Source organism: Oreochromis aureus, linkage group 17 (genome assembly GCF_013358895.1).
Source record: "Oreochromis aureus strain Israel breed Guangdong linkage group 17, ZZ_aureus, whole genome shotgun sequence".
In the NCBI taxonomy this organism is placed as follows: Eukaryota; Metazoa; Chordata; class Actinopteri; order Cichliformes; family Cichlidae; genus Oreochromis; species Oreochromis aureus.
In genome coordinates this window covers 37,276,768-37,304,523 of record NC_052958.1, presented here as the reverse complement: position 1 = coordinate 37,304,523, position 27,756 = coordinate 37,276,768, and the positions used below count along the sequence as shown (strand labels likewise).

Below are 27,756 nucleotides of genomic sequence, written 5' to 3'. Positions count from 1 at the left end.
GTAGTCAATAGTTTTGTGTGTGTCAGAACAATGAGGCGGCTGCTGAATGTTACAGGTGTTACAGCAGTGATACATCTCCTGTTGTCAGGCCTGCAGGTATCAGGCTGTTCTCCTTTATCTCATAGTGGACAATTTTTTGGAGTGGCACAAATAATTTGTGTGGCACCAGATTTGATGCAGAACAGCTGATTGTTCTGTAAATAGTTTGAAATGTTTGTTTAAAAACCACCTTGGCTGCATTTAAAAAAAATAGCTGCAAAAAACTTTGTTTGCCAAACTCAGTTACTTCTTTGAAGAAGTAACCATATAATTAATTGTCCAACATTGGTCATTATATACTGTATTTGGCAGACAGAGTTACAGACTCATAATACAAGTCAGAGCTTTATTTAAAAAAAAAAAAAAGTTGTGTTTTCGAAATTGGAGTTCAAGTTATTTTTACTTCCAATAGTGTTAACATACTACACAGGTCAATGACTAGATTTTTTTTACATTTTCATTGTAAGTGGGCTAAAGCAGTTAATTAAAAGTAGTCTAACATAAATGTAAATGCTGTAATTTGATTATTTTAATAAACCATGTAACTTGGATGGATTAGATGCTGGCGTGACCACAGTGCACACGTCTGATGTCGCTCACAGTGGTCCAAGGGACGCTCAGGGAGTTTGTGTGTTCGCTCAGACACATGAAATATTAGAGGGAACATTGAATACAAGTCACTTTCCCAAAGAACAGGTATATTCAAGGCACTAAAGGAAGCCGACTCACTGGCATAAAACTGTTTAAATTGAAACTCTTATTTTAAACACATTACTTTGTCAGGACCATTTGTGATATTTTATGATGCACGACTACAAGAAGTGCCAGGGCATGCAAATTTACTTTGATGGCAATCTAATAACCATGCTGTAGTTTCCGGGTAATACTCAAGCAAAGCAATATGTTGATGTGAATGACAGATTTAAATATTCTACAGACAAAAACTTGATGGGGAGGGGAGAGGAAAAGAGTCAGCCATTATATACATGTTTAACCAATTTATTCATGAACATACACGTACAGTTATTGAGTACATTAGTATTTTGTAGCATAGCATTTTGCCTTGACAACAGCTGCTCAGAAGGACGCCCCCACAGAAATCCAGTCAGGTCCATTTCCAATGAACATGATCTGGATACTCCCTGCAGAATGCCAAGTACCCTGGATCTCCACAGTGGACATGATGCCCCAGTGAGAACCAACACGTGGCTGTTCTCACAACCGAGCGGAGAGGAGAGAAATGGGGGGGGACGCTAAAGGACTGGGAGGGAGCAAGGCTACGGTTTCATTTCGGTTCCTCTCCTGGCTTTAAGTATTGCTCCGACAACCTTTTCCAAGGCATTCTGTGTAACAAAGGAAGCAGGTTTGGGTGGGCAGGGTGGTGGGTCATGAGCCAACACAATGGCCTTATCACGCTTCCCCATTTCTTTCACAGTGATAAAAATGAACCATGACCTCAGCTACTGGGATCAGGTTCACATGAGACATGAATTGGTTACATGAGGGGGTAAACAAACCGAAGAGGAAAAAAAGTGAGGTGTGAGCCCGATCTTGACACTCCACCCCCTCCCCTCGTCATCCACTGTGCTACATCTGCCCAACACTGTTCCTATAAAGCTTCCCTGAACGGGACTAGTGTGCCTTCCCCGACAACAACGGTAATGCACTTTAAACCAAATAGCACAACTTGAACTCCACAGAGCGGGGTTACAGCAGCACCCCCTCCCGCATCCCCTCAGGTGTGGGGTGGGAGGAGTCAAAGGGCTGCTCACATTGAATACTTGGACAGTTAACTGATGACAGGACACCACTGGTACACCACACACAAGTAACAAAGTGCTATAGAAAAAGACGATAGCCACACTACTGCGAGCCTTCGAGGAGCCTGAAGCGTGAGGTTATCGGGGCTATGTGTCCCCAAACTAGGCCATCCTAACAAACTGTCTCACCAGTTCCAGAGATTTCTTAAGATAAGGAATGTTCGAGAGAGTTGGCTGTTCAGAGCCATAGGAGCAAAGGAGTCACTGCAAACGTCAGTTTTTATATAATTTTTAACAGTCCGTCCGGTGGAAGAATGGCAGACTCTTTAAGAGAGGTTCACTAATGGGGCCAGCCAGTCTGTTTACTGGAATGTTTAAACAGAAAGCAGTTGAGCACAGGTGGCACAGGAATTCCCAAAGAAATTGTGGGGGGGGAAGTCGGGTGAAGGGGTGGCAACTGTGGATCCCACAGAATAAACTGGAATGGACACTCAGGTGCAGGTAACACATCCGTCCTGTCTGGAAATGCTACAGTGCTTTGTGTGTTCTCTTTTAAGTGCTCAAGTCCCCGCTAAGAGTTTAGAAAACAAAAGCTAAAATAAATCACCGGGACAACCTGGAATTTAGCTGGGAGGAGTGGATATATAGATTGGTGTCGCCGCAATGCCAGTCTAAACCACAGCTGTTGTCTAAGAGCAAATACAACAAAAGACTTCACAAGAACCCAAACTAGTTTAGCAGTGAAGAAACAAGTTCATGCTTTTTGAGGGAGGTTATCTTCCTGCAGTCTAACTATTGTACAGAGAAGGAAGAGGAGGAAACAGGTCTAGTAAAATACTATGTATATCGAGCCACACTGCTCCCAGTATATTACCATGAGTTTTTGTAACAAAAATCTTGAAACCTTTTTTTCTCCAAGTTCTCTACCAAGAAAAATACAAAACATTATAAGGCGGTAAGTAACTATTTTTTTTTTATTTTTTGTTTATATATTTCTTCTTTTGAGAAGCTGTTACAGTGCAGTTGATCCTCGAGGCAGCCGGGTCAGGCTTCACTGCTGCTTGCACTCAGCTGGGGGGGCTGCATCCTTCTGCAAGAAACAGGATGGTGGGTGTTAAGATGAAGGCCGCTCCATACAGACTCATTCAAATGACATGCACACACAGTCAAGCCACTCCACCACACTCAAGCAGCTACAAACTCAAAATAACTTCTCACCTCAGCTATTTTTAAATGCAACAGAAATGAGAAGGATGTGATGACTGACACATTCACATTAGACAGACAGCAGTATGAAAATACTTTTTCAAGTATTAAACAGTATTGATGTAAATAAACATCAGGCCAGGGATTCTTTAGGGTGCTGGTGAGACCATTTTAAAGTCTAAGTGCCATGACTTTCAGAGGATCGAGTGCACTCCCGTGGGAAGCTCCAACAGCAGGTTAGCTTAGCAGTAGGCTGGCTCTGCTAAGCTAACATTTTTTTTCCTAATGATCATATGCAACTTGTGACCTTTAAGTGCTTCATATAAATCTTTCCCCATATGTCCTTTTGTATCAGCATGAGGCCAAATAATGACAAACCTTAGATAGCCATTTAACGTTTTTCTTTTGGAGTGTAAGAGTAAGATCACTCATGATGAAATGCTTACTGATTTACTTTGAAGTCTACACTCACTACTACTACTCCCCCCCGCCCCCCCACAGTCAATTCCTTCTGTGAATTTCCAGCCATTTTCATTGCAGTCTTTGACTCTCACGGCGGAAGTCTAACATTAGATCTTATTGTGAACCATCTATGGTATCAAAAAAAAAAAAAAAAAAAAAAAGGCACCATATCTACGCAGCCAATGACAGCCCAAGGCATGCAAGTGAATGGAGGATTCTAAGCTGACCACAGGTGTGAGGGAGATAAAGTACCTAAATGGATAAAATAAAGCGAGATGTGTATGGCTTGGAGTTTTATAGTGCCCTGAGTGAGCTGTAAATATTGCAAGCATTTCTTTTACACAGCTAGGAGTTCCTGTCATTTTTAATTTACTACAGTCGAAAACAGTCGTGAGTGAGAAACTTCAGGTGGCTGTGCGCTTATGTTTCAGTAAGAACCACATCCCCACCTACCAGTTTCTACTGCACAAACACGATCAGCTGCCAGCATCCCCAACATGCCAGCCTAACATGCTAGTTTCAGCAATATTACAGTTCCTGCTTTAACGCACATTATTTGGCATCTACATTAGGCATGTCAATCTTATGCAACTCTTAAAGCACGTACCCTCAGACATCAACCTTCATCTTTCAACACTCACAGGTTACTAAGCACTTGAGAAATCAGTGTGAGCCTAAAATCTTAGAAGGGTTTCCAACATCATAGAATACACTTTCATTCTCTTACTATCAGCTGTGCCAAAGGATTAAAGGATTATTCTGTTCCATTTATCAGCACATTCATCCAGTAAACACATTTCTACTCATCTAACTTGATACATTCTGAGCAACCAGAAATGACAGGTAAAGGTAAAAGTAATTTCTCATTAGATAAACAGTTTTCTCATTTTTCTGAGACTTATATGTTGCCGTTTGAGAACGCCGAAATTTATTTGGTGCCTGCCCAACTTGCAGAGGTCTCTGAAACATTACAGACATGATGGATCTCATTTTACGAAGAGCTGATGGATCTTCTTGATGGGGTGTGTCAACAGAACAATCTGCTGTCCTCAGTTTAACTTATGGTGAGGACAGAAATTCAGCCCAGTAATCTTCAACAAATGCAGACAAATACTGGAGTTTCGAGGCCTCCGTCACAGTGTGAGATAGTCCCATAATGACTCCTCTGGAGAAAAATAATGAGAATGTTTGTTTTTTCCTTTTAGTGAACAAAGACATTTCTGTGTAACTTGCTGATTAGAGGCTGATATACCAACATCAAACCAGCTAACTGCCAAAGATTCAGTGACTTTGAAAATTTAACTTCATAATCTCCACTGGTTAATTAAATTAACAATGGCTGTTTTGTTTTTTGTTTTTTCCCCTAAGTTGAATAATGGAACTCCATATTAACAGTACATACTTTGGAGAGACCTACATCTGCCATAAGAGCCCATTTTCCATTAGCTCTTTCAAAATAACAAATGTCAACACTTTAAACATAAACTCAGGGACTTGGGATCAAATCAATTAGCTGCCAAACACAAACGAAACACTGGGGCAAATTAAGGTTTAAAAAGCACACAGACGATAATTAAGCCCCCGGCACACTCAGGGTGGGACGTCCTTGGAGTAGACATTACACACTTGCAGAGGTGATGATGGCACACTGCAGCTGTTCAAGGCTGCTCTTCATGGCCTGATGCCACACACATTACTACAGAGTGAGGTCGTTGCTGCCACCGTTCAACACATGTGGCTTTTAATGAGCATTTCAAAGTATGCATTCAAAAAACGAATGCCCTGTCTGTAACCAATACCTCTGCTGCAGCATCTGAGCTTCTTTCTCCATATACTACCAGAACTCCAGGTTCTAATGAATTGTAACAGGCTCTTGAGACATTTGAGAGCCATTTAACCAGACATTAAGACATTACAGCAGCCCTGAATTAGAGCATTCAGATGAACGAAAACAAAGGACGTTCATGGACGAACAGACCAATGACATTTAAATGGGAATTCACACACAGATAAACAAAAAGGACATTTTTGCCAAACAAATCATCACCCTGATGAACTAGCCTGTGTTTGTGCATGGGAAGAGTTCAACATGGTGGGGACAAAACAAAGAAGGTTGGGCTCGCTTCAACATACAGAAATGATACAGGTGCAAATGCAGAGCTCTTATATGGGTTAAACTTCATGAAAGAAGAAGAAAAAAAAAAAGCCAAACCAGTGAGTTAGTAAGTCAGGATAGTGTTAACACAGCAGCCAAGGGAGGGTGGAGAGAGACAAAGATGGAAAAGCCATAACCCAAAATCAAGAGGTGGGGGGTGGGGTGGGGGGGTGGATGTGATGGTGGAAAAGCTGACAATTCATGAGCTGTACCTACCAGGATAGGGTTATTTTTTTCTACAGTCACCACTTAAACCTAGTGAGGAAAAATTTAAAGAGTAGCTGACAAAATATGCCAAAGTGACAGGTGATGAAGACACATTAATGAATAGGAGAAAAAAAAAAAAAAAAAAAAAAAAAAAAAAAAGCCAAACTAGCAGAATACAGAATGTCAGATGTTTTAGTTGAGCAAAGCAGCAGAGCTCATGCTTGTTTACATGCTGTGGTGTCAAACTCAACAGCTTCTTCAGTTTGAATTACACCAAAGTTACTATTCTCAGGCCAAATGAGTCAACACGCAAGGTCATGCAGGTAACCCCTCAAAAACCCTACCTTACAAATATGACTACCTACAAAAGGACACCGAGTCCATTGATTAGAGACTTTCATGCACCTTGCTGCCGTTTGCAGTGCTTTTGTTTACTCACAGCTTTTTTCAGCTGCATTACCTTCAAGAACGCAGTGATGCAGAGAATCTCAGTGAACAAAGAGCCCCGCAGGAGACAACCTGTTATTTTTTGTCTCAGTGGGACTAGGCCAAATCTCATAAGATTTGCACTTCATTTGGCGTGTGCATGCCCACTTCTATTCAAATGGTTAAAGATGGGTACAGAATTTCTGGCCCATTAAAAGCTGCTGACCATGACGGGTGTTCAAGCAATGTTAAACTGATAAATACTGTATAATGTTGTCTTTACATTCCATGCATTTTCAAGTTCATTTCTAATGTAGTCAGTGTTTACTGACAGGTGATGAAGGACCCCTGGCTCTCAGTCACAATACTTTACAAAGTGGTCTGGCTCAGCCCAGTGCTGAGTAACCATAATGTAGTAAAGATACATAGTAGTAATAACTTGGACTGTCACAATAAACACAGCTGTGTGTTCAGGTTACAGTAAATTTGGAATCCTAGGGACGTAGGCAGCAGCGGCAGCTCGGGTGAGGAGGAATGTCTGATTGTGTCTATGGGATGAGAGAAAAAGCACCTACTTTTGCCTTGATTTATGACTTTAATATTGAAGTCATTTGTGACTTAAATCCATGTTTTATATCCAGCCTAAGGTTTAGACTAAGATTGACGTGGTTTCCAGATGAATTTGTTCAATAGGCGATGAAGTAAACTGCTTACCGGCAGATAGATTTTGATACATTTCTGGGCAGTTACCATAAAATGAGGTAAAACCTTGTCCAAATGTGGCAGAAAAATGGCAGGAAGCCAAACATTTTATACTTTAACTATTGGCTAAAATTCTGGACAACTAAACTTTGTTATTTCTGGCCTAATGAAGCCGTAAATGCAACAGCAAAGACTGTAGCAGAGTTATAATCTGAAGGGTAAAGTTTATAAAAAATAAAATTAAAAAAAAAGTCTGTCTGGCAGTTCTATGACATTTTTATGCCTCCATCACCAAAACTGAAATTCATTTAGGTAATGTTTCAAAATAAGTGTCAAAAAAAGGATTTTCAAAAGCTTAGTCGTTCCAACACAAACTGTACAAACTTGAAGGATTTTTTTCCTAGTGTCCTTTTGTTTCAGGCATACTGTATCTGTGTTACTTTAGCTTTAACAACAACATGCAGCATTCAAATTTCAACACCTTGTAAAAGTCAAACTATAAATGGAGCGCTAAAAAGAGAAAATATCAACTGGATGCATTTTCTGTCTTAAACAGAGGACAAAAATCAAGGTCACAACAGAACAGAAGCTGAAGCAAATTAAAGCTGGTGTAAAATGAGATGCATTTGTTGACAGTATGTATTCTGTATGTTGAAATCAGCTGTTCTCCACCTGCAGCTCAGGATCCTCAGGTGACAGAAAATTATGCAGAAAGATTCTGAACGCAGTGACTCATGAAGCTATCCATCGCCTTAAGTAAGAAAATCCTGAGCCAACAAAGTTGAGAACTGCTGAGTAAGGTCTTTTCTCACAGCACCAGAGATCTTTAGAGGGACGTGTTCTCTCACCTTGGGATCATAGTCGGGGTCGTTCTCCTCGTCAGCCTCCTCTTCACCTTCCTGAACACACAGCACAGGGCAACTTCAGTCTACAACTTCCAAAATGTAAGCTCTAGTGTCATGTGGTAGTTTTTTGGTGGTTTTACCTCATCATCTGCCTCCTCTCCCTCTTCATCATACTGTAAAAGAAAAACATTTGTTAAGAGCCAGGTTCATGCCTAAAAAAAAAAAAAAATCTTAAGTTGAATTAATTCCCAACTTACAACTCAATCACTTTGTAACCCCACCCAAGATATCAAATGCCCACACTCACATCATCGTCATCATCCTCTATGGCCTCTCCTGTGAAATAGAGCACCGCTCGAGGTACGATACGTTCACGGATGAAGTGGCCAATTTCAAAGTCAGCAGCCAGAATGGCTTCCGAATCCTCATCCTGAAATCAGAGTTTATTCATGCATTTCCTGAACAAAGTGAGAAAGCAAACAGAGCTGCCCCTGATTCAGCATTTCTTTACAAATGGCATCTGAACTGTGTTTCCTCCTTGGAGGGAAGAACGGGTACAAGACTGAGTACAAATCCTCTGGCCTGTCAGTCACTGAGGTTTGCCTTTAAGATGTGCCAAGATGCAGCTGGAGTTAGTTTGTGATAAAATTTTAATTTGGTCAAAATCAAATGTTGAGAAAACAATTTTTATTGCCAAACTCTAGTGGCTTTGCTTGTAGTATTACTCAATATTTAGATTCACAGTCAGCCACTCTGACAACCTTGACCTTGACTGTAGTTAATTATCTGGGTCACCACATCATGTTTTTAAGTCACTACATAATGTTTGAGGTTGGAAGTGTACGTCTTGTATAAAGAAGCTCAAGTTAATATCACAAGACATCCCAGGTGAAACAGTCAGTGTGTAAAAGCACCAACTTACCAACTCGCCATTTTCTGGGACTGCAAAGAAAGTACAGATCAAAATTAAACAATGCAAACAAAACTCAGACTGGCGCAAACTCTGTATAGCAACGGTCAACTTTTCTGCCATGTCATTCTTACCCTCTGGTGGGGTGAAGAAGTTGAAAAAGGAGTCGTTGGGGACCGTTTTGGTGACCGTCCTGACCGTGCCACGGCCCTTGTGCTTTTGTTTCTTTTTGATTGTTTTCAATGTGACGTTCTTGCCCTTTGTCCAGTCAATCGTGCAGCTGTTGTCAAAAACAAGGAGCAATGGAAACAAGGTCAGGAGGCAGCATTGGAAATGTCAAATCTAAAAAACGTCTGGGATGGAGGAGTTATCCAGCAAGGACTTTTGATTATCCTCTGCCTCTTTGGTTGGAGAACAGAAATACGGGAGGGATATTGTATTCATGAAAGGGGGGTGGGGGTGGGGTACAGGTAGAAGCATGAAGCAAAAATACTGGTGGCCACCAGTGCTGACCCGCAACCTCCTAGTTAATATGAGTTTGGTATACATTTGATTTATAAATTGTGACCTCGAGGTCACAGAGTTCAAACTCGTCTCAGATATTTAGTAGATGCACCTATGGTATGACTTTCAAAGTCCTATGTCAGCTTGTTCGATTTCACAAGCTGCCACGTTGCCCACTCAACAGCACCACCCCATCAGCTTTTGACAGATGAGGTGTAAAACTGAAGAAATTATAAGCTCTTTGCCAGCATTTTATTATGTGCATCAAAGGTTGTTTAGAAAACAAAAAAAACTGGAGAGAGAAAAAAAAAAGGGGGAAAAAAAGGATCGCAGATACTCACCCTGTGCAGCTCATAATCTCTGGCCCATCGAAGGAGAAGGGGTCGTTCTCATCAGGCTCTGACCTCATCTTGTAGGTTTTTGTCAACATTGTGTTTGTGAAGAAGTCGTTTGGCTCGAAGTGGAACTCTAATGTGAAGCTCTGGTGAACACAAGAGGCTGATGAGCAAACAGTCAGACTGGTTTTAGGCATTTAAAGTATGAGAGGCACACTTACCATTGGCTGTCCTGGATCTGAGAATTTAACTTTAATGTCTTGTAAATGCTTAAGGATGGGTTCATCATGTTCCTGAGGGGAGGGAAGAATGGTGGTTTAGAAGCGAACACAGAAAAGCTGTTAAAAACCACACCAGCCAGCCCATACAGCTATTGGCCAGGAGGTGGAAGCAAACCCTGATTATTGAATTAGAGAAGTAGTCGCTGTCTGTGACCCATTTTCTGTGTGTGTAAACCTACCTGCAGCATGTCACTGAGCAGGTCCACATTTTTGAAAACTGTTAACCAGAATTCAGGAATGCCTTTGGGGTCTTCTTTTTCCTCATCCTTCTTCTCTTCCTCCAACTTGGCCTTCTCCTTCATCTCATCCTGGTTAAAAGAGGTTTTCTTCTAAATATTTGCATGTGCGTTTGGTGAATAAATAAACCAAAAAATATTTTACACCCTGTCCACATATATAACCACACAGCACTGAACAATAATGACCAAAGGGGGTGTTTAAAAAAACAAAACAACAACAGCAAAAAAAAAAAAACCTAGCTTCACATGCAGCACCATAGTACAGATTTAATCCACTCTTTGCAAAGCAGATGTCTGAAATCAGTGACTGTTGGATGCTGGGCAGTCACTTTGGGAAGACAAATGGGTCCACGTATGAAATGTGAAAGCAGAAAAATGCAGAAAGCCATACAGTAACCATGCAGGTGTATTTGTCATCTTTCCCTGCTTACTTACTGTCAGCTCTTCCTCTTCATCCGCTTTCCATTCACATTCCTCATCTGTGGGTTCATAAGCTGCTTTCACTATGTCACTTCTCTGTGAGGAAGCGAGAGAAGAGTACCGTCTGAATTACAAATTTACACATGCATTTATTTTATACTGCAAGTTATACCACAGCAAATCAGTTCTTACGAAATACACAAATCCTGCATTCTGTGAGTTGTATGAGAACAAGCGATCTCTGGATTCTAATGGCAAAGTAGTCATTTCAAACAGTGTTTATTTACAGGAAAATGTGCCTTCAACACTGCGTTAGTGACATCAGAAACACCCAGAATAGCAGCTTGAACGCAGTCCTCACAGCAAAGGTGAAGGATCATGCATTTATGTTACAAGCAGTACAACAGTGTGATCCAAATCCATAAAGGGGCTTTTTACAACCTCTTCTTTCATCACCTTCTGATGCAACACAAAGCAAACCTTTCAACACAAGTCAGCTTAAAGCATTTACTTGACTGTCAGTTAACATTTAAGAGTAACTATTTTTAAGTCATTTCATTTCCCAGAAAAATTCTGGCCCCAGATTATCAAAGGTTTGCAGCATATCTGAGAAAAGCTGCTTTCTTGGCTCCACCACAGATGGAAGAATGATGAAAAAGCTATGGTTACTATAGATACACTTACACACATGGAGTGTGTTCAAACAGCAGACCAGAGCCATACGTTTTCTATGCAAGCTCTAAATTCCCCGAGCTGCTTCTAAATCCTGATGTAGCTTCACAGATCCAAGAAAGTGTGCACTTGAGGCAAATGATGCTCAAGGAGAAAGCATCAAACACATCAGTATCAATGCATATTTAAACCTACTCATGTACAGTTACAACGTGAGAGCTGTAAGTCTCTCCTTGTTCAAATCGAGTGCTTTGGCCCTCATCAAGCACTCAGCAGATTCTTATATTTAATCAATATTTAGGTAAATGACTATGTAACCCAAGAGCTGCAGGCCTATGAGGGCTTTTTTTCCCCCTTAAATATCTGGACTGAATAAAGACGACATGAATTTAACTTTATCCATAACAAGTGGATGCATAATGAGTGCCGACATCCCAAAGCTAGGTGCAACTTTCTTCTGAAGAGTAGAATTTGTGATTCAACAGTTCCTCCAAAAAATAAAAATAAAAACATTTTCAAAAGACAGTTTTTAAATTTTCATTTATGTCATAAGTCGCTGTAAAGGGAAGAACCATACAAAATTAGGCTTTTGGTCTTACTGGGAGTGACTCTAAAGAGTGGCTGTATCACGCTGGAACACATAATACGCAGAAAGTTTTACTTTGTGGTGACTAACCATGACTTCTTTACATAATATACACAAAACCAAAAACATACTTTGTCGAAGAGGGGCTGGTAGAGGGCAGCATACTTTCTTTCCAGCTCATGTACTTCCTCGTAGAACTTCGCTTCAATGTGGGCGCATTTGACCTGCAGGTTCTTCAGAGCATTGACACGTCTCTTTACGACCTTTGGTAAACTGAGGGAGGACACATGAGCAGAAGACATGAGGACAATCCTGGTTATTTAAAAGTAATATTTAAACTCCAAGTAAAAAAAGTATGGATACCCACTTGCTTGTCATTCGTTTTCTAGCCCTTACAAAAAATTCACAGGGGGAAAAAAGTGATTGAGGCAAATAGTGGACCCCTCTTTAGAAGTTAATCTGAGAGAGCTTTAGAGAATGGCAAAAAAGTGCGCAGAAGTACTCTCTCCAGAGGATCATAGTGAGTCAGGATGGCCCTTCCAAGAACACATTTTTAAACACAGTAAAACTATGAACATGAAACCCATTTCATCACATCCGTGCTTCTCATTTCCAACTCATCACAGACCTATTTTGTAGGATGCTACCGATTCCATTCAGCTAGCTTTCAATTTAGTGCATTTATCTGATGGTGGAATAAATTCTCCATCCTGTAATGCAAATCTACTCTTTCTGCTTGTTCTTTCCGATCAGACCCCATATTTCTGCAGTGCACATCTCTGCTGTCCCATTTGGACACCCTGCAACTTTAACATCCCAATTATATCTTTAGAATCTGTTGAATGATCTTGCAGAATAGTCAACCAGGCTCAGAAGTGCAGAGAGACTGCACCGAGTCAGGTTTCTCTGCAGTATGGTAAATTAGAGACGCCTGCACTAGCCTGGCAGGGGAATGCGAGTCCCAAGTGCTGGGATGTAACCGGTGAGTTTGGTGGTGACTGCCAAACACTTGACATGTTGATCAAAGAGCTGCTTGCTGATGGTTTTGCTGAAGAGAGGAGCAGTGGGTGGCTCAGCCCTGTAGCCAAGACACACAGCGACGCTCACAACCTAGCATCTCAGAAGCCCCAACCACTGACTGAACTGTCGGCTGTTTCAGGAAGCACCCTTCAGTGTGGTTTTTGTTAAAACTATCTCCTCCACTTGGATTATTTTCATTTCAACTATGACTCACGTCAGCTGTGATTACATTTCCTGGACTCGGGCAACAAATTGATCCATGTTAACTCAAGTGACTACACAAAATAAGTCACTGTACAGCTATTCGTCCACTAAAGCAGCCCTCATCATTTACAACTGATGCCAGTACTATGTCCTGAAATGCACAGTGCCCCACTGTCCTTTTTCCACAACACCATTGTATGCATTTATTTTAAAGGCTCTCTGGTATGCTGTTTTATGAAGGACACACCAGGTGCTCACAGCCACTTACACTGAGAAGGAACAGTGCTAGACTTTGGATTTTGCATTTTAATACGAACAGACAATTTTGTCTTATTTGAACTTCTGTTTAATGTTTCACTGCCTACAGTCTGGAAGTGGTCTGTAACATTAAAATGGGGTTTCCTATTACCATACATCTCACCTTTATGTGCCTCAGCATACCCAATTCAAATCCAGCTGTCCTTACAAAGTGATGTTTGAAAGTCAACATGCGTTCCTCCTTCACTGCATCTGAGATGATAATAGCTGACCTCGGCAGGGGCTGAGGCTTCCCACTTCAATGTAAGAAGACCACCCGGTTGTATTTCTTGGGCCATGTAGTGTCACACTGGTAGATGCTCATCAACTCTTGACTCACTTGTTTTGACTGTACCGTTGACGTTAGCCGCTGGTGTGGCTGACCTCAACTTCAAACTGATTTGCATTTCTACTCAACAAGATATAGTCACCATTTCAGATACTCATCAGTATGCTAAAGCATGTAGATTGTAGGTGGATGTTTTTGCTTGTCTATTTGCAAGGAAGTGATTGCTGTAACTGACTGATAGCCCACAGCAACAGTTGCCAACAGCCAGACTTAAAGAAAAAAAGCGGGATCTACTGAACAAAATTTAGTGAATACAACTCCTGCATAAAAACAAATACAAAGTCTCTACATTATTCTCAATTCAAAGCTGCCTGTGTGCTGCTCAGGCAAGACAAATGAGCCATCCCTCACCTCTCCATGTACCCTGATGGTGAGCCATTCAAACCATCCAGCCTCTCCTGCAGCGCAGCCAGGATCTGTGGATTCTGCATCATCTGGACAGTCAGCTGACGAGCTGAAGAGAAACATACAGTGAAAAGAAATCTATGAGCAGAACTTGAGCATCATCTCAGAACTGATGTTGAGTGGGATTCATTTAAAACTATGCTCAATATACTGATTTATAATTGAAACCCAAATCAGGAGACGCACAATAACAATTTTACAATTGTTTTTGTAACCATTCCATCACTGCTCGGTGGAGTGCTCTTAAGTACTTCGCTTGCTGTATGCTTTGAAGTGTGGAAACAGAGGTTGATGTCTGGTTATGTGCATTATGAATGCTGCATATACATATATGCTCAGCAGTCAAAGAGTGCTCTTCCTTTGTGCAGCCAGACAGGTGACAGATGGTACAACCCAAGTGTCCGACACATTGCTCACACCTATCAAAGCTCAGTCAGATTGCTGCTGGCAGGTGAGAAGATTAAAAAGACTGGAAGTCACTTTTCTCTGCTGCCACATCCTGGACATTTTGCTTGTAGTGTGTTACAAGCCAAAAATCAGTGAGCTGTCTGGGATGCTGCACTGAGTCAAATAAATAAGCTTCTCTGAATTTAGACAAAATCAGCTCCTTAAGCAGATGCTTTAATGTAGAATTCTGTGGTAGACCAAAAACCACAAGAAGGGGGCTGTTATGAAGTGACAAAATAAATACTACTTTTAGCTGCTTCCCTTGTCACAAGGGGTCAGCACAGCAGGTAGCGCCACATGTTTTCATTTGGCATAGTTTAACACTGGATAACCTTCCTGAAGGAACCTTAAAGTGGATTTGTGTCTCTGGCTGAAACTGAACCACTGACCTGTGTGTAAACCACCACATTAGATTGATTTAGAGAAGCATCACTACACCTTTACAAACTGATCCCCCTGTAGTCTTCATTTGTTAAATTTAAGGTTTTAAAGCTATACACACTGAGGGGGATTTGAATTGTGTTAAAACCCATTTGCAGTACTGTCAGAATTAAGTTAACTAGCAGTTGCCGCGCATTTTTCAAGTTATGTAAATGCAGGGGCAAGTTCAGCAACTATAATGGACCACGTTAAACTGACACACACACACACACACACACACACACACACACACACACACACACCTCAAGTCAAAGTCTATGGGCTCAGCTTACTGGAACGACTGTAGTAGTAACTGAATTTCAACCAAGGTGCCGCTAATACACAACCAGCAATAAAAACTTTTTAATCATTACCAAATCTACCAACCACAGGAACTGTTCTATAGTGCATCCACACACTACAGGTAAAGTGTACGACACCACAGTACCTGTGCTACAGCATTACTGACAATAAAACTACAATAAAGCAGACAAGTATCTGCGGGGCGTGGGGTGCTTCATATAATTAATAGATTTACATTCAGCTAAAACATCAGTTAAAAATCTCAAATGTTCAGAGCTTGCGATTCCCAAGTTACAGGTGTTCCACAACAGCCCTCATGTGTGAAATCTCAAAAGATTTCTTAATGAGGGTCTACACTGCATGTTAACGCCAGCAGGCTGCAACCATGTATTACTCATGCATTTATAATCCTCCCCCGGCTTCCAGGCCTCGTGTACAGATTTCCTTAAAGTGCTGCCGCCATGACAGATCAGTCGTAGGCAGCCAGAATCAGTCTTCTTTCAAGTCTGGCTTTTAAAAGACTGCTCAAACTAGCTATAAAAAGATAGGCCCAAGCAACAATCTATATCTAGCCACAATAAGCCGGGAGTAGGCCAATATGTGAGGAGTCGTCGGAACCATTGAGGATCAAAGCATGCATAAACAGCATCGAGATCCCAAAATAAAACAGATCAGTGCTCCCAGCTCTCAACCAGAATTTAGAATCATGTCATGCAAAAAACTCAAGTTTGATTTAAAAAAAAAAAAAAAAAAAAAAAAAAAAAAAAAACAACAACAACCCACAGGCTGAGGCACATTATGGGCTATGAGATGTCTGAACTGTGTAGCTCAGGGGTGCCCAATCCCAGTCCTCGAGAGCTACTGCCCTGCAGCTTTTAGATGCGTCCTTGTTCCAGCACACCTGAATCAAATGAATGGCTCGTTATCAGGCCTTTGCCAGACTTGATGGCATGCCGAATTGGTAATCCAACTATTTGATTCAGCTGTGTTGGAGTAGGGATGCATCTAAAAGCTGCAGGACAGTAGCTCTCGAGGACTGGGATTGGGCACCCCTGGTGTAGCTTGTCAGGAAATCTAACAGGATTGCTACTAGCACTATACACGAGTTAACAAATGTAACTAACAAATACTGTTAGCATCCCGGTTTCTGTCGTGAGAACACCGCTATTAAAAATAAAAAATTAATCGAACTCATCACTATACAAGTAGGACGCAGCCAAAACCAAAACACTGCTGCTTAGTTGACTGATACACAGACTGCCTTACCTTTGCTGTTTTCGTCTTCTCCTGTCTCCTCCTCTTCCACTTCCTCAACATCCTCCATATCTGCTGGGTCCATCTCAGCCTGATCTTTGCTGCTCGAGGAGACGGAGGGGAAGGACAGAAGGTGGAAATATTAGCCAAAACACACGAAACAAAGTACTTCTGAAGGAACATTTAAGATTGACCAAAACACTCCTGGCATCTTTAGGCTGACCACTGACCACTATGCCAGCCACATCATGTGGCAGTAATAGCATGACTTACAATGACTGGCGCTCTATGCTGAGAAGAGCCAACTGCCATGCTGACACACCTTGCCCAAGATCATCCTGATACTGAGTGAGGGCCAGCAGTGATGCTGTGCAGCTCTAAAAATTCACCAGTAATCAAAACTGGAGTCTGCCTTTACCCATGATGCTGCTCAAAGCAGTGAAACATGATGCCCGACTTCAAGATGCAACACTATCAGAGTTCAATACTGAACATAAGACAGCTTCACCAGCTTGTCTCATCCTTCCATCAGGCTGCAGACTGTTGTGAATAATCAATGCCCAAGAGTGGAGGAATTTAAGAGTCAAAGAGACAGCTTCCATCCCATTGGGCCATTGTTACAGAGCAATACATGTTTTAAAGGTGGCCTGTAAAAACACACGCATTTAACAAAAAAATAAAAAATAAAAAATGTAGCCCTAGCTGTTGGAGAGGTGTCTGGAGGAGATCCTACTGCACTGCACCCTTAGATTTAACCTGAGGGGCACTTTCTTGATCTGAAAACCACATGAGGCTGGCTCCAAAAACATGTGCAACTACTGTAGGCTTCATGTTAAAAAGTCCAATTTCATATCATAAAGAGTGTGCAACAATAAATCACTGCCTCTTTTGAAACAACAACACAGGAATTTTAGAATAAAAAGCTGGGGTGTGGATGCTTTGACAGGTGTCCCAACAGAAGCACCTGTAGCAAACCCTCTGTCGGGCTTTACCGCAACTAATGTGGACCTCTCCATGGTTCTGCTTTTGGTATATTCAAGGTGTACCTCTTAAGCATAAAAAATGCCACCTTCAACTTAGAAAAGAAAAAAAAAAAAAACTGAGTTGACAGAAAAGACAAATGTTTAATCTTAGTTACCAACACCACATAATGTACTTACTTGTCAATGTCTGCCATCTTAACCGAGTCTCAAGAGATGCTAGAAAGAAAGAGCAGAACCAGTTAGCTTAGAAATCCTGCATAAAATGTTATTCTTACCAGAGGTGTGCACTACACAGTCTTTTGGCAAACTTGTTCAGCCTAAAGGCAAAGCTGCATCTATCCTAACCAGGTTAGGAGACGGCAACTTATTAACACAACCTGCTCAAAAGGACTAGTTTCATTTTAAAAACTGGCTGCAAGAGTAATTCATTTAATGACAATAAGCAGAAATTTCATACGCACAAAGGTGTAGTGCAATTTGTTTAAGTACCAGAGGGCACCAAAGAGACATGCATGAGGTTACGCATGATTGAGCTATAGCGCGCTTTATGTTATGCAACTTCTGTTCTCACAGTGGAAAGTTCAGAGATAATGACCACAACCAAAATAGGGCTGTCTTATCAGTAGTTCATCCATCTCCTGAGCCTCATCTCTACCTTTGCACATCTTTTTCTAGTAAGCAGTTACAGGGTGAATACCATCACTTTGAGCAATTTTATGTAATATACTTAAAAAAAATTAAAAATTAAAAAAAGCCTGGCATTTCCACTAATATTAAGAACTTGCAGAAAGGAAAGGTATCTGTGGGGGCATTGAGGATATTAATGTGCATTCAAGTTTTTAATTAGTACACTAAGATTTCTGTTAAACACCATTTACAACCAACTTCTAAGCTAATGTAAAGATACTGAGTGTTTAAATTTAACAGTCATTCATTGTGCTGTTAAACAGCTACTGGAATGTTGCTGAGCACCTCCACAGTAACAAATAAATAGAAACAAATTTCTGCAATAAGCGCCCCACAATGTTGTTGGAGAACTCTAATAATAAACCACAAAAACTTGAGTTACTGTATATCAAGTCCGCTTCCCTTTTTATTACCACAAAACAAAAATGATAGTTTTTATTGTATAATTTTAAAAATGTAAAACTGCAGCCTCACCATTTTGATGCAAATGAAACTAAACTGGCTGTATAAGTAATGCTACTCCTGAAAATAGTGCACACACAGCACTACCCACCACACCAGAGGAAATGCATGAAAAATGCATATAAAAGGAACCCTAGGCTGCAGTCAACAGAGCACTGACAGCATCTCAAGAAAGATCAAAGCAGAGCAGAACCTTATGAGGCATTCTCACAATGATTAAAAACAAAAGACTGAAAATGACTTTAATGCATATGAATGGCATTTTTTCCCTCATTAGTCCTTTGCCGATCAGTACAGCAGTCTGTTTAGCGCTGTGGCTGCTCATTACCTGCTATGATCAATATTCAAATAAACTTTGCTAATCTCTACAAACACACCCATTCCCAAATAATTAAGTTAACACTTTGTTTTTCACATGCTTTCAAAAGATTCAACTTCTTTTTCCAAATAATTTTTTTTTTTTTTTTTTTTTTTTAAACACTCAGGATTTGTCTAAATCCATCACATGCTTATTTTAAGAGTCCCATCCCAGTCTACATGGGATCAACCCTGGCTGTTAGTCACCCACCCCCTTGCCACTCAGCCAAGGCCACCTTCCCCTGAGAGAGACTGATTAGGGTGGCGAGTCCTTGATGCAATTCAGTTGCCTCTCCCTACAGACATATTCCAATTCCACCAGCTAGGAGTTTAGCTGCTTGACAGCAGTCCCTTTTCTACTCCTGTAGCCTGGTACAGTTTGGCTTAGCACTACAGGAACCAGTTCTCCACTGGCTCTAGGATGCGACTTGCATGCAATTGTGACATGGAGCAGGAAAAGAACTGCTAAAACCCATAAAGGATGGACCCGAGACTCACTGAAGAGGCAGCTGAGTGCCATGGAGGAACACATGAGCCAAAGTATTCCCCCCCCCCCATTTTTTCACATTAAGAAAAAAAAAAACAATTATTCAATTTTTAAAAGCGTAATGGACTTTGACTAACACTACTTTATCATGACAAAGTTACAAGACACATTTTATATGAATCATTACTGACCTAGCAACACCTGAATGACACAATGACATTTTAGCAAAGTGCCGATGATGGTAAAAGGTCCCTAATCCTTTTCCTGACTGCCATGTTCTTGCTGCTGTCCCAACTCATCAGCTCATTAACTACATTCACCTGTCATCCCAGGGGCAAATCTGTCCCTTGTTAGCCTGTAACACTAGCAGCTGCAGGGCTACAAGAACTAAAGCCCAGGAGGTTATAATTTGCTACACTTAACTTTTGTCAAATTAGAATCGAAACCAAAAGTCTATGTAGGTCTTTCAACCGAGCAAGGAAATTATTTCAACAAAGCAGCATATCATAACTGTTTATCTCAGGTGGGCTATATTCAGCCGATACGCCAAGATTATTCAGCTGCAGAGCTGATATGACACTTTTAGCTTAGAAAAGTCACATGACAGATCAATGTGTTCCTTCCCTCTTGCGGAGGATAACTGATTCAGGGAGAAGCCTGCCTTGTTGGCTGGTTTGTGACTTTAGTCACATCCCATTTCTCAAATGAAACCTGCAGTCTGCCACTTTTGGAATGGCAAGAAACGTTTTCAGGCTTTCACTTTTTAGTTTATACTGACAAATGAAGAAATTTGAAAGTGTCTAGGAATAATAAAAGCACATGTGATTCATGTTACTCTTGGATGACACCCACCATCCCTACCACCTTGTGTTCTCTATTACTCCAAATTATTGATAAGTACTGGAGAAAGCTCTTAGGACAACAAAAAAAAAAATTCACTGTGCAGAATGAGACGACAGTGTTTTTAGTTGGGGCAGTTGGCTTATAATGCACGAAAAAAAAGGGTATATTATGCACTGCAAGCAGGACAATACCAACCTGGAGCATTTTCTATCAAATTGCCCAGGCCAACCTGCGTCAATATCAACAGCATGCCTCATTGTTTTTAAGTCCCTAAAATACCTCAACAACTTGTTTTTTCATTGTGAAAAGTGATAACAACATCAGCGCTTCCAGAGCTATATGATTCATTTGAACAACAAAACAGATTTAAGCTGTTCCCACCTTGTTTGGTTGTTTGGAGTGTAACTGTCATAAAAAAAAAAAAAAATTAAAAAAAAAAGACAACTTAAACCCACCTACGTCTTCCCTGGAGAAGACTAATTGCAACATTCTCCGAAAAACATGAAACTGGCCCAAAGACAGACCCTTACTCAAGATAGCCATTTCTTCTATCCCTGCCCAGCGACCACGTGTTGCATGCTTAAGTCATGTCGACCCATTCATGACTAACAAAAAGCCCCGGGTGGGTGCCTGCCTGCTGAAACCACATTTCAGCTTCATTTGGCAGCCAACCTGTTGAAACGTTTACTCATTTTACCTACACAAAACAAGCCGGACCCCGGCTAGAGTACAGACCAACTTTAGCCGGCCTGCCTCAGTCTAGTATCAAAGAGCTCTTGTGTGCGCGCTGCTAGTTAAAGCTAGCTTGCGTGCTGCTAGCTCGATGCGCACTACTCGGGCAGAGCAAGTGGGAGGAACAGCTTCGACAGACACGGTGCCGTAACTAGAAAATATGGGCCAGTTAGGAAGTGGTGTCAACGCTCCAGCACCACGTTTTAACCAGCTTCCCCTTATGCAATACAACCAACTATCCAATTCAACCAAACGCCGTGTGCCGTTATCAGTAAAGCTCAGTCTCGTGAACAGTCCCCCTCCATCTCCACCCACCCATCCTCCACAAAAATAAAAATAAGGTCAAGTCCAAAATTACAAGATAGGAGACACGTGTCAACAAATGTCGAAAAACGCCGACTAGTGCCGGACTTGGCCAGCGTTTTGTCCTCTCTGCGAATGCAATGACTGGCCAAACAGTCCGGTGGAAGCGGACGAACATAAACGCTGTTTTATTGTTTTTTCCAAATCGCGTGTAACGTTAACACACATCATGGTGGAGCCAGTCTCAATGGCTGCTGCCACTGTCTGACTTGACTAGCATTAGCAAAAGCAGCGCTGTCACCCTCTTGCCGCCGTTCGCTCATACAGTGGGACTGAAATTCAACTTCGGGGACGACGACCAAGTTTGGGGCGTTAGCGCCGAAGCCATTTCCAACTCCTGTCTCTTACCTTCGCTGTCTAGCTGGAGGCTGGTTTGGTTAGCGGCGCTACGCAGTGAAGCGGTCTCGAGGAAGAAAGAGACTCCGCTCCGATGGCGGTAAAAGGGAGAGAGATCCCGCCGCCTGCGCTCATATACATCCGACGTCATCACGTAAACCGGCAATCACCGGGGCAACGCTGAGCATGGGAGGGGCGGCGGTGAGGTTGCCCCTAGGGGGGGAAGCAGAGGATGAGGAAACATCGTTACGGTCCTCCTCCTTATAGTCTTCTAATCATCTGGTTGCTGCTCTTCATCACCTCATTCATTCATTATTATCACAATTCTCTCTTAATCAGCGTCTTAAAGTTCTTCACCATTTCATTTCCAGTGATTAATTTTACACCACGATCGTCATGATCACAATAATCTCATCAGCACCAGTACCAGCTCCATTGCCTTCATCGTGCAAGCAATCAGTCGTCTTCATCATCACTACCTGGGGAACTGATTACACTCATCATGGACGTTGTGACGCTCGTCCTTTTGCCATAATCTTCATTCTCAGTTGCCTCAGCAAGATTCGTGCTCCCCCTGTTATTAGCATCAAAATCACCATGTCTTCACCAGCATCCCCAGCCAGGGGCGGATCTAGAGAAATTTTCTTAGGGTGGCATGAGGGTGGCAAAGAAATCAAATGGGGTGGCAAAATCAAAACTACCCCCCCCCCCCAAACACATATGCAGGTGGTTACATATGGTTAAAATGATTCAAATGCAGTAAGTATATACATTTTTCATATAAATATAGTCTATAACTTAATTATCATCTGTATCCCACATAATTACACACTTTAGTTACATAAAACATGTGAGTTTTGATCTTATGTACTGTAGCCTGTATAATAAATAAATATGTAGCCCAATAAGTATAAAATCCAGAAAGCTACACAACATGGGGCGGTTCATTTACAAACACAGGTCTAACTTAAGTTTCACTGTTTTTTGTTAGAAAACAAATCGCATTGTTAGATGCTTAAATTACACAAAATGTCAGAAATCTGCACTGTCATGAACAAAAATTTAAACCTAATTTTTCATGATTTGTTGGATTAACCCTCTGAGGTCTGAAATACACCCGGTGTTCCAGATCAACTGGCGTTTAGATCAACTGGCGTTGGTCAAACAGATGTGTGGCAGTCTTGCGTTTCAGGAGCTGCTACCGACAAACCAGCAAAAAAACCCGCCAAATGTGTCATCTGTGACACTTGTGAGATTATCTCAAACACACTCCGTCAGTCTTGATGCCGTTGAACAACAAAATGTTTAAAAATGTCGCGAGTTTACCTGGTGATATCCTCATGCGTGACGCGATTGTGAAAACAGCAAACAATTAACACCACGCCGGTGCTGTTCACCGGGCAGCAAGAGTAAACGATCGGGAGAATCTTGTCGTCGTTATCGTCCCCCTCGCACCTTTTATTTCTCCGGTTTCAGCGTTTTTGCTTCACAACTAGAGCAGACAGACACAATTGAAAGGTACAAATGTATTGTGCATGAAACGAATTCAAACGTGCTGCAGATGTGTGTCACAAGTTGATCTGGCTGTAGGATGTGGCACTTGACCAGTGGTGGAGCTGTTTGACTCGAGTCCATGTTAGTGCACAAATTAAACTGCATGCTTTAGTTGTGAAGCAAAAACGCTGAAACCGGAGAAATAAAACGTGCGAGAAGATTCTCCCGATCGTTTACTCTTCCTGTCCTGTGAACAACACCGGCGTGGTGTTAATTGTTTGCTGTTTTCGCGATCGCGTCGCGCATGAGGATATCACCAGATAAACTCGCGACATTTTTAAACATTTTGTTGTTCAACGGCATCAAGACTGACGGAGTGTGTTTGAGATAACCTCACAAGTGTCACAGATGACACATTTGCTCCTGAAACGCAAGACTGCCACACATCTATTCGACCAACGCCAGTTGATCTAAACGCCAGTTGAAATGCAAATATAAAATGTACATTTTGTAAACATATACAGCTATTTATCTAAAAATGCAGCCAATACACCTGCCGTTTTTTTTTTTCATTTTCAACAATCATTTAAAAATATTACTAAAACTAAAACGAGAGAACAATCAGGTGTCACAATAAGATGCCCCACAAATGATGTGTGCCAGTAAAAAAAAAAGGTTTTCCACCAAAAGACAGAGGAGAACAGCACAGGGATAAACCTGCAGGCCTGACAACAGCAGGTGTATCACTCCGCTGGTTTTCTACTTAGTGACAGTGTTTACGTTGCAAATGTGCCTTTGTGACATTCATTAGTGCCCTCACTGACACACAAAACAAAACGACTACACAACAGAACAACTACACAACACAACACACTAAACGTCACAAATCTCCCACATCTAAAAACTCTCTCTCTCTCTCACTCGCTCGCTCTGTCTCGCTGCCGTTACCGTCACTCCCAAAACTTTTCCCTCTTCCTAAACAACCAAATCCTACGTGTTGACTTTTTTTTTAATTGGTCGACATGGTGCATTTTTTCACCGATAGGAAAGAGGTGGCTTCTTTTCCCTTCTTTACTGTTTTCGCGCTGTCCTTAGAAAACGCTTGAAACACACACACACAGAAACGTGACGACAGTATTTAGAAAAAAGCATGGCTTATATATATTATCATAACTCTGGATTTACTGGCCTGTAATTAAAATTTAAAAACTTTGAAGTCCGAACTTTCAGCGTGGGCTGAAATAGAGACTCAGCGTGGCTGCAGCTTGTTGCTATGTCAGCTTAAAATAGTCATGTGATTTGGAGGTGGAGCATGTCCGTGGACCACAGAGGGTTAATAACACTCACCTTCCTTCCATTTCCAGAGTGTAACATCCAAACACCTGTGTAAAATCCGAAATTACCTGGGTGTTGTTCAAAATGTGCTCTGGCACAATCATAAGCATCGCTTGCTACTGAAAACAAGAAAAAAGCCGGTCCTGCTATGGGCTGAACAATTTGTTAATGGTGGAGGGGGGGAACACTCTGCAATATATTCAGTTTTAGCATTTATATTCACTGTTGACTGTAACTACGCTCAAACTGTTAATGCTATCTTATTTTAATAAACAACACTGTCATATGCAAAACTGGGGTGGCACTTGGGGTGGCAAGGGATCATTTTAGGGTGGCACTTGCCACCCCATGCCACCCTTCTAGATCCGCCCCTGTCCCCAGCCAGTACAACAAACCACACTTTGGGCCCTTTTATTGGCAGTGTCTGGTTTAGTCATAAAAACTCTCAGACTTCAATGCTAATGTGTGTTTCAGCTGTTCTAGCTATGTTTTAGCTTTTCTGTGAAGCACTTTGTGATTTTTATCTTGAAAGGTGTCATGCAAATAAAATTTTACTTACTGTTTACTTTACTTACATGGTGACCCAACAACGTACTCACACTTTATGGTGGTTTGCTTAAAAATGAACTGTGTGTACACCGCTGTTACAGTGAACAATAGCACACCCAAAAAAAGTTTTTTTATAGACTGAGGACTTAAAATCTGAGATAGGTAATGGGGTGTGGTGGTTAGCACTCTTTCCTCGCAGCAAGTAGGTGCTCCGTTCAAAACCACCATCTGGCCAGGGCCTTCCTGTGTGGAGTTTGCATATTCTCCCTTTGTCTGTGTGAGTTCTCCCTTTGGGTGCTCTGGTTCCTCCCACAGTCTAAAGACATGCAGTTAGTGGGGTTAGGTCCAGTGGTGATTCTGTCTATCAATGTCCCACCATATAAGCGAAAATTTATCAGGTGGTTTTCAAGGGAAAGTGTATGCTGCTGGTTAAAAAAATAGTCTACACACATTTGAGTGATGACATATCTCAAAACAGAGACAGCCTCATAGAAAACCTCTTCCTTGTGACCCAGAATGAAGCCAGAAGCAAAGACTGGAAGGATTTCACTGTGATTCATCCATCAGGCAGCACCGGACTCAGTGTTACTAACACCAGGCACACTGCTTGGCTTCTACCCTCCTCAGAGCAATACCTGGCACCAGCCCAGAGGTCGGATCTCTCATTCCACACTTTCCCACAAGACAAAGCCTTCCCACGTGTGTCTCTGATGGCACAAAACTCAAAAGTGAATATTTCTCTGAGTCATGCCAGCCAGAAGCACAGGAATAGAAAGCAGATAAAAACAGTGAGAGGAATTGTTTTCCAGCTTTTACTTTATAGTTCCACTTGAGAGCTGCCAGGTAAACCCCACTTTGGAACACGTGTATTTTTATTGTCAAAGCATACCAAAAGCCATTTTTTTTCTCCAAGGACACTTATATCTGTTTCTGTTATATTAATTCATTTTTATTTCTAGTGTTACTTTTTTCTTGCAACTTTTGTGCTTTGCTTGTATTTTTTGTTTTTTCTCTCTTTTCAGTGACTTCCTGTCATCTTTTGAAAAGTCACTTACATTAAGCATCTTCTGCGCTTTTCCTTCCTGTCTCTGTGTCTCTGTTTTTGTCCAGTTGTGTGTCCTTCTATTTTTCTGCCCTGCCCACTGCTTTCCCCCCAGTTTGTTGTCTTGTGTTTCTGAGTTACTGCTGAAGACTTTTCTTGTTCCTGTTTTGTGCAGTGTTTTAAGTTACTAGTTTTATATAAACAGTTCATACCAGGGGCCTTGAAGTTGCTCCCTAAATGGAATGTAATCACCATTAATGTTAGCAGTTACTTCTGACAGAGAGGTTGTGTTTTTGGTAGTGTTTGTGCGCATGCGTTTCATTCTGTAAGTGTGGGATTTCAAAAAGTTCTGAATTAATTCTGGTGAACTTTGTAGAGTGGGGTGATGTTAAAACTCCATTAAAATTTCCACCAAGGTCTTCAAGGGCAGCGTAACTATTTGTTGGTCAAAAATTGACAAAAAGCCTTAAACTTAAAAACTATGAGTGTTTGACTTCTTATCTCTCCTTCAAGGTCAACAGATTAATCCGAAGGTCAAAATGATTCTATATTAATTAGATGTAAAGCTATTTAATTCTTACTCCCATAGTTTGTAATTACAACATACAGGCATAAGGCATATAGGGAATGATATATTGGGAATTTAAATATCACATTACTTTGGTTCTCTTACCTCTTCTTCAAGGTCAAATAAGGTCAAACTTTCATGAAATGCCTTTTATTTTTAAAACATTAGACATGATTTACATCCAAATATCATGTCACCTTTGACCTCTGACCTCACTTTTACATTTCTGGCTTCCTTTCAAGTTGATCCCAAAATGTGTCATACCTTTAAAGAGAACCTTGACTAGAGAATGAGCTGCCTAGTTAGTCAGGAATATACTGTAGTATCATTTTATATAATAAACTCAAGTTATTCATGTCCAATTATTTAAAAATCAATACCTATTATTAAGTTCTTACTCCTACATAATGTTTATATACCAAATATTCTACTATTGCCTTAAAAGTAAATAAAGCCGAGCGATTCAGTTTTGAGCTTTGATGTCAAAAAAATGGTCATCATTAAAAACTGTAGTCAACCAACCAACCAACAGGGGCTGTCCCACTGGCTACCGATGATGTCTTATTCCATTGCACTTTTAGCTGTTTGTTTCCATAAACAATAATTAAATTTCATTATATTTTCTTATTCATCCATTTTATGTTGTAAAGGAATAATTATTCACTAGCATTTGAATATATCACCACATGCTCTTTTAGCTGGACTGTGGATATGGGACTCCAGACTGCAAATCTGGTCCAACAAATGGGAGTTTCCCCTTCTGCAAAGAAACTGCCCTGTTCTTGTCATCGTTTTTCCACCACTAACTATTATCTGGTGATATATCCACCAGTCAAAAAAACCCAAACCATTTTTTAGCATTTTTTCCCAGTCAGTGGAAATACAGTATTGTGAAAAAGCCAGCATCATTTCTTTATAACCTGCTTCCAAGGATACAGACTTTATTTTTATGTTATTAGCAGCCTGATGCAAAAACACATAATTTGTTCCCATTTCTTCAGTTGAATCTTTTTTCTTTTTTTTTCTAAGGCTAAAAATAACAGAATTTGACAGGCATAAAATAGCATTTT

The 27,756-nt window shown here is 41.1% G+C and overlaps 1 protein-coding gene across 2 annotated transcripts; it reads right to left on the bottom strand.

The window, feature by feature from the left end:
- Positions 1–1,022: 1,022 nt before the first annotated feature.
- nap1l1 (nucleosome assembly protein 1-like 1) lies at positions 1,023–21,845 on the bottom strand. Of its 2 annotated transcripts, XM_039600710.1 has the most exons (16): positions 21,711–21,845; positions 17,609–17,647; positions 16,461–16,549; positions 13,971–14,073; positions 11,881–12,022; positions 10,507–10,587; positions 10,012–10,140; positions 9,773–9,844; positions 9,558–9,697; positions 8,847–8,992; positions 8,725–8,744; positions 8,110–8,232; positions 7,943–7,975; positions 7,806–7,856; positions 5,839–5,877; positions 1,023–2,889 (listed from the first exon to the last, which is right to left on the bottom strand). In XM_039600710.1, the coding sequence occupies exons 2-15, from the start codon at positions 17,623–17,625 to the stop codon at positions 5,872–5,874; spliced, it is 1,152 nt and encodes a 383-aa protein (XP_039456644.1). In that variant the 5' UTR covers positions 17,626–17,647; positions 21,711–21,845; the 3' UTR covers positions 1,023–2,889; positions 5,839–5,871. The 2 variants fall into 2 exon arrangements, with proteins under 2 accessions (XP_039456644.1, XP_031599650.1); XM_031743790.2 differs by lacking the exon at positions 5,839–5,877.
- Positions 21,846–27,756: the final 5,911 nt, after the last annotated feature.

What these genes read in the sequence shown, in the direction of transcription:
- nap1l1 (XM_031743790.2), bottom strand. An exon ending in ATGAAGAGGAAGAGCTGACA is followed by an intron (nt 10,141 to 10,506) that starts GTAAGTAAGCAG and finishes TCTTTTAACCAG; the next exon opens with GATGAGATGAAGGAGAAGGC. An exon ending in CTTCTTCACCCCACCAGAGG is followed by an intron (nt 8,745 to 8,846) that starts GTAAGAATGACA and finishes CTTTCTTTGCAG; the next exon opens with TCCCAGAAAATGGCGAGTTG.